The sequence below is a fragment of the Entamoeba dispar genome, genomic scaffold (assembly GCF_000209125.1).
Source record: "Entamoeba dispar SAW760 scf_1105229458259 genomic scaffold, whole genome shotgun sequence".
Classification (NCBI taxonomy): domain Eukaryota; phylum Evosea; order Mastigamoebida; family Endamoebidae; genus Entamoeba; species Entamoeba dispar.
Window position 1 is genome coordinate 32,022 of NW_001853103.1, and position 14,210 is coordinate 46,231.

A 14,210-nucleotide genomic window follows, 5' to 3' on the forward strand; every position below is an offset into this window, starting at 1 on the left:
TGGCCAGCTGCTGTTGGTACAATGGTAAAGAAGCTGGTATGGGACATGAAGCAAGAGACTCTGGTTTATTTGCTGTGTCATGGTCATTTGGTAAGGCTATTGGATATGCAGCTGGAGGTTTTTTGAAATCAGCACTTGGTGCAAGTACATCATTGTATATTGCTATTGGAATTAATGTTATTATTATGATTGTTTATCCATACAGACACGTTAAATGGTTAAGAGAAAAAATTAAAAAGGAAAAAGAAGAAGAGAAAGCATTAAAAAATGCTGTTGAGATGAATAAAGAAAAACAAGCAAATGATGTAGAGGTAGATATAAGTCCTTCATTACAACAAGAAATTAAAGAATCACAAAAGAAAAATGAACAAATAAATCAAGAAGAAAAAGACGATATAGTAATTCCTAATGAAGTTGTTAATGAAGCAAATATTAAAATAAAAGTAAAATGGAATGACAAACAATTAAAAAATAAAACATATATTTATTTAGGATATATCATGCAATTAGGACTATTTGGAGCATCTTGTGTTATTACTAATCAATATATTAAAATTGCTGATGAAAAATCAATAGGAATTCCTATGAAAGGAAGTCCTGAAGATAATTTTGTTTCATTTAATTTTTTTATTATGTACTTTGCACAAACAATTATGTTTGGTATTATGAGTATTACTGATAAATGGACATATCATCGATCATTATGTTTACTTGCCCAAGCTATTTTCTTAGTATTTTCATTATTGTTAGTTGTTGTATTTAATCCATATGTTATTTTTGTGATGTCTTTTATTGCTGGATTAGCTGCTGGGTTTAGTTATCAAACATCAACCTATTACTCTCTAAGAGCAAGTGAAAAATCAAAGAGTTTATTTGTTGGAGTAAGTGAAAGTGTTGCATCTATGTCTAATGCAATTTTACCTTTAATTGCAGGACTTTTATCTAATGCATTTGGAGTATTTGCACCAATGTATTTTATTGTTGTTGTTATGTTAATAACATTAACTACAACAGCCATTGTTTATCATATTGGTTATTTTATTAATAACAAAAGACAAGCTAAACGAGCTGACCCAACTTCACATAGTGAAAATAATGAAGGACCGTCTTCTATTGAAACAACTAAACTTGAACAAGTTCAAGTAACCGAACCTAATACAGAACAACCACAACAAGAAATTTCAGAAAAGTTACAAGAAAATACTAATGAATTATTATAATTTATACATGTTTTCTTATTATTTTTATCACTTAATAATTCTAAAAATATGAAAAGAACGAAAATAAAGAAAATTCTTTTTTTTTAAACTTTTCTTTTTTTTTTTCCCTACTATTTAAAAGACTTTGAATCTTAAATCTAATCATTCACTTAAATGGTTGTTAAAGTACTTGTTCTTCTTGGAAGTTATAGAGAAAACTCAAGCAGTAGTCGCTATGCAAAGGCATTTCTTGAAGGACTATCTTCTAAAACACAAATTGAAAGTAAAACTATTAATCTTGCACAAAAAAAATTAGATGGATGTACAGGGTGTTATGCTTGTTCACCAAAAGAAAGTTTTTACTGTGTTATAAAAGATGGTTTTGAAGAAATTATGCAAGAAGTTGTAGATTCTGATATTGTTATTTTTGCATATCCAGTTTATTGGTATGCTATTCCAGGAGAAATTAAAAACTTTGTTGATAGAACTGTTTGTTTGTTTGATATGAAAACATACGGAATTAAACCTAGTTTAAAAGATAATTTCTCTAAAAAATTATTTGTTTGTATTTCAAACTCTGCAGAAGAAGGTAAAAGTATTTGTGAACGAGCTGCTTACCCTGTTCAATCTTTTGTTGAGTCATATGGTGCTAAGTATCAAGGAGTTTATTTATCTGGTACACAAAGAGAAGATAATAAAAACCAAAATCAAATCAATGAAGCTAAACAAGCTGGAATTAAGGCTTTTAATAAACTTTAATTTAGTTGAAGTATTACTTTTTTAATGAAACTAATTTCTTTCCTTTTTTTGGTTTTTATTCATTTCTATGGTTGAAATTGTAGAATAAATATGAATAAGAAAAGTTAAATGTCTTTTTTGATGATAATAATAGGTTCATACTTTTCTTTTGAAAAATAAAAAACTCGTTTTCATTTTATAATCAAAGTCTGTTTCATAACTTTAGTTTTAGTATTTTTGTATTTTATATATAAATAATTATTTTTTGTTTTCTAACTTCAGTTTTCACATTCTAGACATTTAATTTTTTATACAACCTTTTTATCTAAATACAGAAACATTTTTCATATTTAAAATCCTTTTTTTATTAAAAGTAATTCTTTATTGTTATAGTTTTGATATATTCTAATTACTTTTTTTAATTATAATAAATATGGTTGTTTATTTACTAATTTTTCATGGTTAGTCTGTTGTATCAAAAAGTATAGTTTCTTTCTTTTTATAATCATAAAATACAAATCAAAAAGTCTTTACTTAACCTTTTTGTTTATTTTTTGTTAGTTATTAGTTACATTATTTGATGAATTTAGCTTATTTTTAGTAAATTCTCATTTAAGGGTATATAATTATATAGAAAGATTAAGTTAAAATCTTTCATATATCTTTATTTAAATTGTTTACTTTATCTATTATTAAATGTTTTTCATTATTGTTAAACTTTCCTTCTTTCTTTTACATAAGAGGTATTAATGAAAACGTTATGAATGTTTTTAAAATCATACTCCTATCATTCAAATAATTAAATTATTATTATTATTATAAAAGATTAATTTTAATAAATAGTCAAGTTAAAACAAGAAGATTGTTTAAATTACTAAAGATAACAAGAATTAGAATATATTACAAAATGAGAAATGTAAAAATGTTTTTTATTTTGAAAAAAAATCATTAAAAATTAGAACAATTTTTTTTTGATTAATTTAAAAAAAGATTTTAGTAACCAAAATTATCAAACAGAAGAAAAAGAAAGAAAATCTGTTTGAAAACAAATTGGTTTGACTTAAATGCAACACCATAAATTACTGCTCATATGTTTTTCACTAATCATTTTAGTTTCAACAGGATATCCATGCAATGATTTATGTTTGAGTTGTATCTATGGAAAATGCGAAATATGTGATAAGAAGGCAGGAATGCTTGTCTCTTGTGGTGGATGTCAAACTGGCTATTATCCTTTCGGATTGAGATGTGAAAAGATAGTAAATCAACCAAAAACTTGTGAATCTTTTTTGAATTCTTTTCCGTCAAAATTTGTCATTAATAATTTCTTAACTTTAACATTTCCAGATATAATTTATTTTGTAGAAACTCCTTGCTTTAATATATTACCTTATTTAATTCAACAAACTAAAGGATATTATTATGTATTATATTCAGAGAATAGTCTTTATTCATTTAGTTCAAATTCTCCATTACAAATAAGTATTCAAACTTCATGTTCAAATTGTTTACAAGTGTTTGATACTGAGTATCCTTTTAATATATTATTAGAGAAAAGAGAGTATGTTCTTCTTTTATCTGGATTACTATCAACTCAATTAACTATTCAAAAAACTGACCTTTATTCTTTTGCTTCAATATTTGATTTTAAGAATCAAACTCAATACAGTCAAATAAGAAAAAATTATTATGGTAATACACTGTGTTATAACCATAATATTCTTGGTCATTGGTTTCGGTTTATTGGAAATAAATCTGTTTCGTACCAAATTCAAACAACTGGAAGTAATGTTGTTCTCTCATTACAAACACAGTACTCATGCATTGGAATGTATTCTAATTTAACAGATTTATCTGTTATGTTTCGTTATAATGAAGAAACATTAATTTTTGTTAGTGGAGATGCACTTCAAATAACTGTTTCTTGTGTGAAATGTACAGGTGGAATATGTAGTTCAAAGTTTCAAGAATGTTTATGTGAAAAGAATTTTGTACCTATTAATGGAGAATGTACAAAATGTGGTAATGGAGTATTAGATGAAGGAGAAGAATGTGAATTAAATCAACCATTTTGCAATAACCAATGTAAATGTATAGAAGAGTATTATTATGTTAATGGAAGTTGTGTTAAGAACTATTGTGGAAATCATCGCCTTGATCCAGGAGAAGAATGTGATGGTGGATCAGGTTGTAATAAACTATGTAAATGTACTAGGAGATATAAACCAAATGGAAGTGTATCATGTGAGTATAAATATTTAAACAATATAATCTTTATTTCATGTTTTATAGGGATTTATACATTACTTTACATCATATTATTAGTTGTAACATTAATTAAATTTAATAAAATATCTAAAGTTATGAAAAATATAAAAGAAGGATTAATTTGTGGTACAATTATTCCATTTAATAAAGAAGGAAAAAGATACATTCCACTTGAATCACTTCATAACTATGTTGTTTTTAACCCACCATCAGTTACATTTAATGACTCTACAATAAGACCAGATGTAGATGAAGTTGCAAGAACAAAAATATGTATTACTAATTGTAGAAAAGAGACACTAAGTTTTATTTTACACGGTCATGAGGAATATAAATATGAATTAGTATTTGAACCTCCTGTAGGAAATATTCGTGGAGGACAAACTATTGTAATTAAAGTTAAAATTCTTATTCGATGTACAACAATAATTAATAAAAAAAAAATACCTATTACATTAGAATGGGGAAATTGGAAAATTGTACGTCACTCTATGGAAGATGAAGATATTCTAAATCTTTCAGAAAAAACAGAACAGTCAGACAATGAAATGGATAGTGATGATGAAATAGAATCAAGTGAAAGTAATGGAGAAAAAAAAATAACAAGAATTTATACGTATTTAAATCTTAATGCAGAATCTACTGTATCTACTAAATTAGATTATGAAGAAATTAGATTAGAACAACCACCAGTTGGAGCAGGAACATTTGGAATTGTTTATAGAGCTAAATGGAGGAAAATAGAAATTGCTGTTAAAGTATTAAAAACTGATATGGTTGATTTAAAAGATTTAATGCCTAATTTTGAACAAGAAGCAGAATTAATGGAAAGATTAAGATGTCAAAATATTGTTAATTTTATTGGAACTATCGTTACTCCAGATACTTTATGTATCGTTACCGAATTTTGTACATTAGGATCTTTAAGAAAATATATGAAATTAAATAAAATGACTACATTAATGAAAGTAAGAATATGTCAAGACATAGCTATTGGAATGGGATATCTTCATCAAAACGATATTATTCATCATGATTTAAAAACTGATAATGTATTAGTATATTCTAAAAATCCATATGACCCTGTTGTTTGTAAAGTTAGTGACTTTGGAACATCACAAGCATTTATTGAATCTTCTAATAATATTACTATTCGTGATGTTGGTACTCCAATGTACATGGCTCCTGAAGTACATAGAACAGGAAAATTAACATTAAAATCAGATGTTTTTTCATTTGCTATTTGTATGTTAGAAATATGGTTAACTCATGACCCTTATCCAATTATTGAATTTCATGATGGGGATAGTGTATTAAATTTTGTTTGTTCAGGAAAAAGAATTGGAATACCAAAAGATTGTGTTTATAGAGAAATTATAAAGCAGTGTTGGCGTCAAAGACCTGAAAGAAGACCTGGATTTTCACAAATTAATGAAATGATTAGTACATTGGTTCAATCAATAACAATTAAGAGAAAAGATACAATTCTACCAAATTCTAATACCAAATCACCTGTAATTGATAGAGACATAACTAGATCAAGATCAAAGTCTAGACTTGGTATTAGTTATAAGAACCCATCATTAAAACTTAGTGCTAGTAATTTACTAAAACCAAGAGCAAGGAGTGGTGGAAAAAAAGGTGGTTATTCCTTAATGATCCCAAGATCTACTTCAGCAAAAAGTGATGAAGAAAAACTTATACCAATTAACCAATTACAACAACTTGAGACAAAAGAAGAAGAAGACCCACACATATTACTTACAACTCCTGATATAAAAACAGGTAGTGTAAGTACTAATGATAGTATAAAAGTTAATGACCAAATAAATAAATCAACTAAAATGTTTATGCCATCCAATTCTCCAATAAAAATTATTAATGCCATAAAATCAGAAAATGAAAGTAGTGATACAGAAGAAGTAGATTTTGAAAACAATATTAGAAATAACTTAGGTCAAAGTTATGAAAATGATAAATTAAATAGACCAGTTGAACCAATGGATGATATAGAATATTTAGATTTCTTAGACCCACATAGACTTTGTAAAAGAGAAGCCACAATAAGAAGAAATGCTACTATGATCAATTATCCTTCTTCAAGAAAAGGAAATTGGTTCAATTTTAAATAGAAGAAGAATAATCTTTTATCAATATTAAACTTAATTAATTGTTTATTTTAACTAATTAGAGTCAATACCTTCTTTTTGTTTGAATATGCTTAACTTGAGAGCAATCTAATGAACAAAATTAAAGTATTTGAAAATAAACTAAAAGTATTAAAAAATAAAATTACAAATATACTTGGAGCTGTTACGACTCAGAAAAGCCTAGTTAATACATTATTCATTACTTCTATAAAAAGTAAAGCATTAGACACTAAATCAATAACTCGGAGGTGGGACTCATTTCGACATTCTTTCTCTCCTTGTTCTGAAGTTGAAATTTCTTTGTCACTAAAAATTTGCAAAACACATGAGCCATGTGATGATGAAAAATCGTCATAGAAGACTAACTCTTAATGAGTTTTGTATATCTCCAACTTCTCCAGATGTTATGTCATATAATGAAAATCAAAGAGATTGTGATACAAGTCCTTACTTCAGAACCAACGTTAATAAGAGTAAAGAAATTGATCTTTCTACACTTAAACGAGTAATAAAAGACCACCTCTGTTGAGGTTATTGATTGAAGATATCCCTATGAATATAATGCAGGGTACATCAAAGGTTCTTTGAATCTTTGGAATGAAGATCTTTTAGTAAATCATTTTCCAGTTGAAAAAGATACACATCAAAGTCCATCAACTTTTCTATTGTGAATTTTCTGGAACAAGAGCACCCGCATTAGCACATCATTTTAGAAGAAATGATCAATACGATTGTAATCCATACCTTATTTATAAAGAAGTTTATTTAACAAATAAAGGATTTTGTGAAGTTTTTGAACATTACAATGAAATAGGTGAAGATGAGTATTTAGAAATAAACGGTGAATAACTTGTTTTTCAAAAGAAGGAATATGCTCGTACCATTGCTTATTTAAGAAAATGAAGACAACTTTCTTCTCCTAAATATTCTAATATTACACCATTATCACTTTCAGCTCCTTCAATATAAAAAAAAGAAGAAAATAATATGTCAACTTCTTTATCTTTGCAAAAACAATTCATTTCATTCAATAATTTTATATTGAGTCTTATATTTCATTTTATTGATTCTGTTCATTTTCTTCACTTAGACAATCACAGTGCATAATATACTCTCTCGATACAACTACTTTCATTGGATCACATGGTACTTGTTTTGCAAAAGGATTGAAAAGTTCCCAACACGATGAAAATCGTAATGTTTGATGGATGTTAGTCAATATTCCTAAATCATAAGGAGTAATAAATTTACGAAGATGAGATGGTTGATGGATATAGTCCATTATATTATAACTTATTTCTAATGAAGTTTGATTTGTTATTATCATCAAAAAATGTCCAAAAGCAAAAATAAACAATACACTTCCTAATACACATTCAAAAGTAAATAGTAATTTAATTGAAGTAGAAAAAGGTAGGGGGTATGTCGTTACTGCACCAAGTAATAATGACAAGGATAATGAACTTATAAACAAAAAGAAAAATCTAATATTGTGAATTCCTATACACTGACCCACCCAAATACAATGGTGATCCATTCGATAAATACAACAATTACAAATTCGACAATGATGACATCTGAATGGTTTTAGACATTGACAAATTTCACAGTTTATATAAGGAGAATTTACTAAGTCACCATCAAAGTATTCGCAAAGTTTTGATGTTGGAACTGTGTCTAAGTGTTTAGTAAACACAGTCCGAATATACATAATAACAAAAAATGAAATTAAATACAAAGACAATAAAGTCAACATAATCGAAACAATTAAAGGGTATTGTGAATAATACAATGGTATTACTTGAGTTGTATGAATAAAAAAAAGTAAAATAAATAAATACAAAGCAACAACAAGTAGAATTCCTTGAAGACATCTTCCTCCATAATATAAAAAAGAATTAAATAATGATGTCATGTCAAAAATTTCTAACAAAAAAAAGTTAGTTTTTTTTCTTTTAATATTTTTAAAAATAATAAAAAACATTATTTAAAAAATATTTTTATATTTTGTAATTTTTGTTATTTCATTCAAGTTTTATAATTAAAGCAAAGCAAATGGAAGCATTGGGAATTCATTTCTATTATCTTTAAAGTCTTCGTCTTGAACTGTAAACAAAGTATTAAGAAATGGACCTAACTTATATGACCCATCACCTAACATTTGCTTTATTTTATCAATAACTTCTTGTTGAGAATTTTCTTCTGGTTGATTACTTTCTTCTGACTGATTATTTTCTTCAATCACCTTATTTATTCTATTATCTATTTCTTCTCCTTGTTTTATTTCATGTGAAATGAAAGAATCAATTTCTTGATCTTCAACAATACCACCCATTGCTTTTACTTGAATAAGACGTTGTCCTTCGTTAGAGTATTCTTTAAGTTCAATATTCTCTTGTTTCTTGTTTTCATTATCTTTCTTTTCATTTTCTTCTTTTTCCTTCAGATCTCTTAGTTTTTGTTTTAGTTCATTAATTTGACTTTTCATTTCATTATTCTCTTTTATAAGTCTACTAGTCTCTTCATCTCGTTTTCTTTTTTCTTCTTTTATGTTTTGAATTTGTTTTTTCATATCATTAATCTCTCTTTGAAGTTGTTCATTTTCACTTTGAAGTTCTTTTATGTTATCAATCTCCTTTATGTCTTGAGATGACTCTTGAATTTCCTTTTCTAAAAGACTTTTTTCCACTTGTAATTCTTCTTTTCTCTGTTTAGCCTGGTTAAGCTCTTCTCTCCTTTCGTCTTCTTCTAAATTCATCATATCAAATGGCTTATTTTCTGATACTACCTCTTTCTTTTCTTCTTGTGTTATTACAGGGGTATCATGTTCTGTTGACTTTTGTTCAAACTGAATTTCTTCTTTATGAGAGTCGACTGGAGTGTCAAATGAAAAATTACCTGAAAAGACATTTTCAAAAGAGTTAAAAGCAAATTGAGTACTGTCATTAACTTTTTGGTCTAGTGGTATTTGTGTTTTTGTTTCAATTTCATTTGCTGGTGTTGGTGGTGTAGATTTAATGGCATTAAGGGGGTTTGTTACTTGAGGTGTAATTTCAATTTTAGGTTCATCTGATTTTTGAGATGTTAATTGTTGGTCAACGACTTGATGTTCTACTGTTTCTTGTGGTTGTTGTGGGGTTTGTACTATTTGTTTATCAAAAGAGAAATCATTAGAGAATACATTAAATTGTTGTTGATTATTGAATTCAAACGGTTGTTGCTGATTGTTGAATGTGAATTCTTGTTGATTATTAAATTCAAATGGTTTTTGTTCCATGGGTTGTGCTGACGATTCAGATTGAACAAGAGTTGTTGAGGTTAATGTTTCAGCAGCGATTTCTCTTAAAAGATTATAATGGTCACTAGCAGGTTGTTTTTTGATTTGAGTTTGTATTGGTTGTGGCACTTCTTCGGTTTTTTGGTTTTCTGGAGGTTGGGCTTGGACTTGTTGTTGTGAAACAGAATTGAGGGAAGAAGAGTTAGTCATTGGAGGCTTTATTTCAGTACGTCCTCTTTTAGTTGTAGAAGTTGGAGGTCCAAATTTAAATTTTGTAGGACCCTTTGATGGAGTGTTTTGTTGGGTTGGTTGTTGGTTAACTTGAGGATCAAAATTTGAAAACTGAGATGGTTGAGAAAAGTCGTTTTGGAGTGTCACAGGAAAATCGTTTGATGACTGTGAAGAAAATCCATTTGATGATAGACTATTAAATTCTTGGTGTTGTTGAGAGAAGAAGTTATTTGATTGAGAATTATCTGAGAATGATGAGTCAAAAGGAAAGTCCAAAGAGAAGGAATTTTGCATGAAAAGTTAGATTATCAAGATTTAATTACCAGTTTTTGAAAAAGAGATTTAATATGAAAAGACAAAGAAAGAAAAGAAGAAAAAGGAAGAGACAAGAAAAAGACAGCTAAATAATGGAAAATTTTAAGAAAATCTTTCTTAATAAAACAATAAATTGTGAGGACTGCTTGTTTGTTCATTCGGTTTTCTTTAACGTGCCATAATTTCATACTTATGTAATAGAAGAAGTATTGGTATATTCAATAAGGCATATACTTGTAACAATTGTAGTGCCTTTATTATTTGTAAACACTGTTATCTTGAACATCATCCATGTGCTGTATGTTCAACTATTAACAACAATCAAATTATACAAAGGTTTAAAGGCAAGAAAGTTAAACTGATTTCAACAGTTGTCCAAATGGGATTTTCAGTTGTTATTGCTACAAACTCGTTGATACGTTCTGGATGGAATGTTGATTCAGCAGTTCAAAATGCATTGGCAATGCAAAGTATTGAAGATGAACGTAAAAAGAGGGAAGAAAAAAAGAGTCTTCAACCTATTAAAAAACCACTATCCAAACCAACATACATTTCATTAGAACCATTGTTTTTTGAGTCAAAAGAAAAAAATAATAATGAACCAAAAGAAAAAAATGAAATTAAACAGAAAATGAATGGGGAAACTGATTCAGATGATGAACAAGATATAATAAATAACTGGTCTTATGAAATGACTAACAACCCAAAATTTGAAATACTAACAGAAGAAGATATTTATCAATTATTTTTAAGTGAGATTAATGAATATGTTGAAATATATGATGTAGATCTTGATGAGGCATCAACAAGAATTCTTTCTAATGAAACAAATAATAAAAGTAAAAAGAACCAAAGTTATAAATCATTTATTACAGAAGGAACATGTCCAGTATGTTATGAAGATGGAATGTTGGTTGGTGAACGTTGTGGTCATAAGTTTTGTTTAACGTGCTGGAATGAATATCTTTCTATGAATGGTACATTATCTTATAGTAGTTATAAATGTATGCAAAGTGGTTGTGAACAACATCTTTCTCTTCAATTTGTCTTATCTCATTGCAACCAAAATAATATTGAAAAATTCAAAAAAATGATTATACAAAATTATTTAGAACGTAACCATCAATATCAAAAATGTTGTGGAATTGATTGTAAACGAATTATTCATGTTATCAAAACAGGAAAACCACATTTTAAAGTTAGTTGTTATTGTGGACATGAATTTTGTTTTGGGTGTGGAAGAGAAAGACATGAACCCGCTTCATGTAAAGAACTTAGTGAATGGGAAAGTTTATATCAAGAAGATTCTGAAAGTATGAGAATGATTGAATCAATCTCTAAACCTTGTTTTCATTGTGGACTAATGACAGAGAGGACTAAAGGATGTAATCATATGACTTGTCCTAGATGTCATGGAGAATGGTGTTGGATGTGTCGGGGAGATTGGAAAACTCATGGGACAAAAACTGGTGGCTTCTATAAATGTAATTTATACGAAACCTCTGAGGCAAAGAAATTGGATGATGCCACTGAACAAACTAAAGAAGAGAGTGAAAGATATCAATATTATTTTGAACGATTTATGAATCATAAAGTTCAAATAAGATTGTTTAACGAAGAAGTTGAAAATAAAAGAAAATTATTTTCTCAAACAAAAAACTTAAATGATGTTGAAATATTGAACTCTATCTGTTCAATTATTGAAGACGGAATACGGGTTCTTCAATACTCATACGTTAAAGTTTTCTTCTTACCAAAAGAAGATTTGTCACCAGATTTATTTGTTTTTCGTCAAAATGTACTTGAAATAACTATAGATAGACTTGCTGAGAATGTTTATTCAATGAAAAGCTCAAGCCAATTACCAATGTTATTAGAAGAGGCTATGAATAGTAAAACAGTTATGAATAATTTAGTTCAATTATAATAGTCAATGTTTTTTGCTCGCTTTATAATATTCACAAATCTCTTTAAATGCTGTTCTATCACTGATGAATTCAAATGGGAATTTACCGTCTTCATCTACAATATCAGCATCTCCACCAAGATCAATCACAGCCTTTATCATAGGAATATTTTGTTCTTCACAAGCGATATGCAGTGGTGTCTTTTTCATAGAATTTTGAGCAATAATTGTATGTGTCTTCTTTGCAATTAGTTTTGTACATTCAATATTTCCACTAGCTACAGCTCGGTGTAGAGGAGTATTACCATATTTATCACGAGCAGAAGCCCCTTCTTTCCACTTACCCAAAAACAATTCAACCAAATCTCTTCTTCCTCTACTACAAGCAAAATGATATACGTTAGCTTTTCTTTTATTTGATAATGTAATATCTGCTCCATGTTCAATTAGGTATTGAATAATTTTATAAGACTCATCTAATTCATTGCTCATTGAAGCACCTGCAACACTAACAAGTAATGGAGTAAATAACATTTCATCAACAGGATTTTTATTATCACAAATCTGAAGAACTTTTTCAACTAAAGAATAATTTTGTAATTCACAAGCACAATGTAATAATGTTCTTTGGTCATCATCAACATATGTTTTGCAAGTAACAGGGTCTGTGTCAATCATCTTTTTAATATCTTCTATTTTTCCGTCTCTTATAAAATGAAACAAATTAATATGACTATTAGGTAAAGCTTCATCAGCAAATCTCAGGATCATTTTCTTAATTCTTATATTTTTTCTTTTAATTTTTTATATTATTTTTGATGTTTTTATCTTAAAAATTTTATATTTAGATTTATAGTTCTAAACGTTTTATTTTAGGGGATAAAAAGACTTATGAAAAATAATAAATTTATAACAAGGATAAAAATAAAAATAAAAAGAAGAAAGATTTCCATCAACTCCAGCATCTACAACAAATTATCTAACAAAACTGAAACTGAACCTTCTTACTAAGAAAGTTATGTGGAGAAGCGATAAAAAAATAGAAACTATTTTTGATGAGTTTTTTATTATTTAAATAATTTTGAACTTCAATATTTCACTTAACTTTAGTATTTCAAAATGGCAACTCTTATTAATCTTTGTAAGGCTTTTGCTGGAGAATCTCAAGCAAGAAACAGATATTTAATTTATGCTAAAACTGCTAAAAAAGAAGGTCTTGATGTAATTGCACAACTCTTCAATGAAACAGCTAATCAAGAAGGAACTCATGCCAGAATTCTTTTTGAAATGATTCAATCACTTAAAAAGGAAGGACAAGAAACTCCAAAAATTGAAACTGCTGTTCCAATTGATTTTGGTACTACTGCTGATAATTTATTAGCTGCTATTGCTGGTGAAACTTATGAACATGAAACTATGTACCCAGAATTTGCTAAAGTAGCCAAAGAAGAAGGACATGCCCAAATTGCTGCTAGACTCAATCTTATTGCTAAGGCTGAACTTAATCATCATAACAATTATCAAAAGATTCTTGATGAGTTAAAAGCTAATACCCTTTACAAGAAAACTGAAAAAGTATTCTGGGTTTGTAGAGAGTGTGGATATATCTTTGAAAGTACTCAACCACCAAAAGTATGTCCACTTTGTGGTGAACCTGGTGATTTCTTTAGAGTTCAAGTTTCTATTTAAATCGATTTAATTGAACTTCTATTAAATAATTTTTTATTGTTTAATTTTTTTATTTTTGTTAAACTTTTTAATTATTTATTTCACATTTCTTTTTTTTTTTTAATAAAAAATAAAGAATGAAAATGATTTTTTAGTTTAAAACTATTTTATTCTATAAATTTATTATAATAAATTTATTAGAGAACTATATTGTGTTGAGGCATTAATAATAAAACATTATATTAGGAAAAAAAATTAATTATAATAAATATTTTAAGATTAAAAAATAAAAAAGTAAATTTTTTTGAAACTTTAAGGATTAAGATGTTTGAAAAATTCCTGAACTGAATCTATAGGTTTGTATTGTGGATTATATCTAAAGACTGTATAAACATATCTCAATGGAACACTTAATTTTTTTAATTTTTCAACAAACTGAACACTAAGTAATTTTCATC

At 27.5% G+C, this 14,210-nt stretch overlaps 8 protein-coding genes across 8 annotated transcripts in view, besides 17 other annotated features; 5 read left to right on the forward strand and 3 right to left on the reverse strand.

Moving 5' to 3' along the window:
- The window catches only part of EDI_339010 (uncharacterized protein), a gene marked incomplete at both ends in the record, with an annotated part of 1,383 nt that extends 163 nt beyond the window's left edge, over positions 1–1,220 (forward strand). The window contains one exon of the mRNA XM_001733202.1: positions 1–1,220. This exon is cut by the window's left edge and continues 163 nt beyond it. Within this exon, the coding sequence (XP_001733254.1) occupies positions 1–1,220 (1,220 nt within the window).
- Positions 463–491: a sequence feature (AT_rich).
- A 153-nt stretch (positions 1,221–1,373) lies between the features above and the next one.
- EDI_339120 (uncharacterized protein) lies at positions 1,374–1,958 on the forward strand (the record flags this gene model as incomplete). Its single annotated transcript, XM_001734384.1, has 1 exon — positions 1,374–1,958. The coding sequence occupies one exon, from the start codon at positions 1,374–1,376 to the stop codon at positions 1,956–1,958; it is 585 nt and encodes a 194-aa protein (XP_001734436.1).
- A 211-nt stretch (positions 1,959–2,169) lies between these two features.
- Positions 2,170–2,204: a sequence feature (AT_rich).
- Positions 2,205–2,296: 92 nt separating this feature from the next.
- Positions 2,297–2,372: a sequence feature (AT_rich).
- A 358-nt stretch (positions 2,373–2,730) lies between these two features.
- Positions 2,731–2,779: a sequence feature (AT_rich).
- A 75-nt stretch (positions 2,780–2,854) lies between these two features.
- Positions 2,855–2,926: a sequence feature (AT_rich).
- Positions 2,927–3,001: 75 nt separating this feature from the next.
- EDI_339130 (serine-threonine protein kinase, putative) lies at positions 3,002–6,365 on the forward strand (the record flags this gene model as incomplete). Its single annotated transcript, XM_001734385.1, has 2 exons — positions 3,002–6,167; positions 6,310–6,365. The coding sequence occupies 2 exons, from the start codon at positions 3,002–3,004 to the stop codon at positions 6,363–6,365; spliced, it is 3,222 nt and encodes a 1,073-aa protein (XP_001734437.1).
- Positions 4,270–4,315: a sequence feature (AT_rich).
- Positions 4,630–4,651: a sequence feature (AT_rich).
- Positions 6,366–6,451: 86 nt separating the features above from the next.
- Positions 6,452–6,508: a sequence feature (AT_rich).
- A 907-nt stretch (positions 6,509–7,415) lies between these two features.
- On the reverse strand, positions 7,416–8,066 carry EDI_339140 (zinc finger protein DHHC domain containing protein, putative; the record flags this gene model as incomplete). Its single annotated transcript, XM_001734386.1, has 1 exon — positions 7,416–8,066. One exon carries the CDS (start codon positions 8,064–8,066, stop codon positions 7,416–7,418), a length of 651 nt encoding a protein of 216 aa, XP_001734438.1.
- A 233-nt stretch (positions 8,067–8,299) lies between these two features.
- Positions 8,300–8,373: a sequence feature (AT_rich).
- Positions 8,374–8,396: 23 nt separating this feature from the next.
- EDI_339150 (uncharacterized protein) lies at positions 8,397–10,157 on the reverse strand (the record flags this gene model as incomplete). Its single annotated transcript, XM_001734387.1, has 1 exon — positions 8,397–10,157. One exon carries the CDS (start codon positions 10,155–10,157, stop codon positions 8,397–8,399), a length of 1,761 nt encoding a protein of 586 aa, XP_001734439.1.
- Positions 8,746–8,904: a microsatellite.
- Positions 10,158–10,212: 55 nt separating the features above from the next.
- Positions 10,213–10,257: a microsatellite.
- A 13-nt stretch (positions 10,258–10,270) lies between these two features.
- EDI_339160 (ankyrin repeat and ibr domain containing protein, putative) lies at positions 10,271–12,105 on the forward strand (the record flags this gene model as incomplete). The annotated part of the gene is made up of 2 exons (XM_001734388.1): positions 10,271–10,326; positions 10,428–12,105. The coding sequence occupies 2 exons, from the start codon at positions 10,271–10,273 to the stop codon at positions 12,103–12,105; spliced, it is 1,734 nt and encodes a 577-aa protein (XP_001734440.1).
- Positions 12,106–12,108: 3 nt separating this feature from the next.
- EDI_339170 (26S proteasome non-ATPase regulatory subunit, putative) lies at positions 12,109–12,855 on the reverse strand (the record flags this gene model as incomplete). The annotated part of the gene is made up of 1 exon (XM_001734389.1): positions 12,109–12,855. One exon carries the CDS (start codon positions 12,853–12,855, stop codon positions 12,109–12,111), a length of 747 nt encoding a protein of 248 aa, XP_001734441.1.
- An 11-nt stretch (positions 12,856–12,866) lies between these two features.
- Positions 12,867–12,939: a sequence feature (AT_rich).
- A 39-nt stretch (positions 12,940–12,978) lies between these two features.
- Positions 12,979–13,027: a microsatellite.
- A 117-nt stretch (positions 13,028–13,144) lies between these two features.
- Positions 13,145–13,167: a sequence feature (AT_rich).
- Positions 13,168–13,203: 36 nt separating this feature from the next.
- On the forward strand, positions 13,204–13,773 carry EDI_339180 (uncharacterized protein; the record flags this gene model as incomplete). Its single annotated transcript, XM_001734390.1, has 1 exon — positions 13,204–13,773. The coding sequence occupies one exon, from the start codon at positions 13,204–13,206 to the stop codon at positions 13,771–13,773; it is 570 nt and encodes a 189-aa protein (XP_001734442.1).
- Positions 13,774–13,802: 29 nt separating this feature from the next.
- Positions 13,803–13,874: a microsatellite.
- Positions 13,875–13,952: a sequence feature (AT_rich).
- A 22-nt stretch (positions 13,953–13,974) lies between these two features.
- Positions 13,975–14,058: a sequence feature (AT_rich).
- Positions 14,059–14,210: the final 152 nt, after the last annotated feature.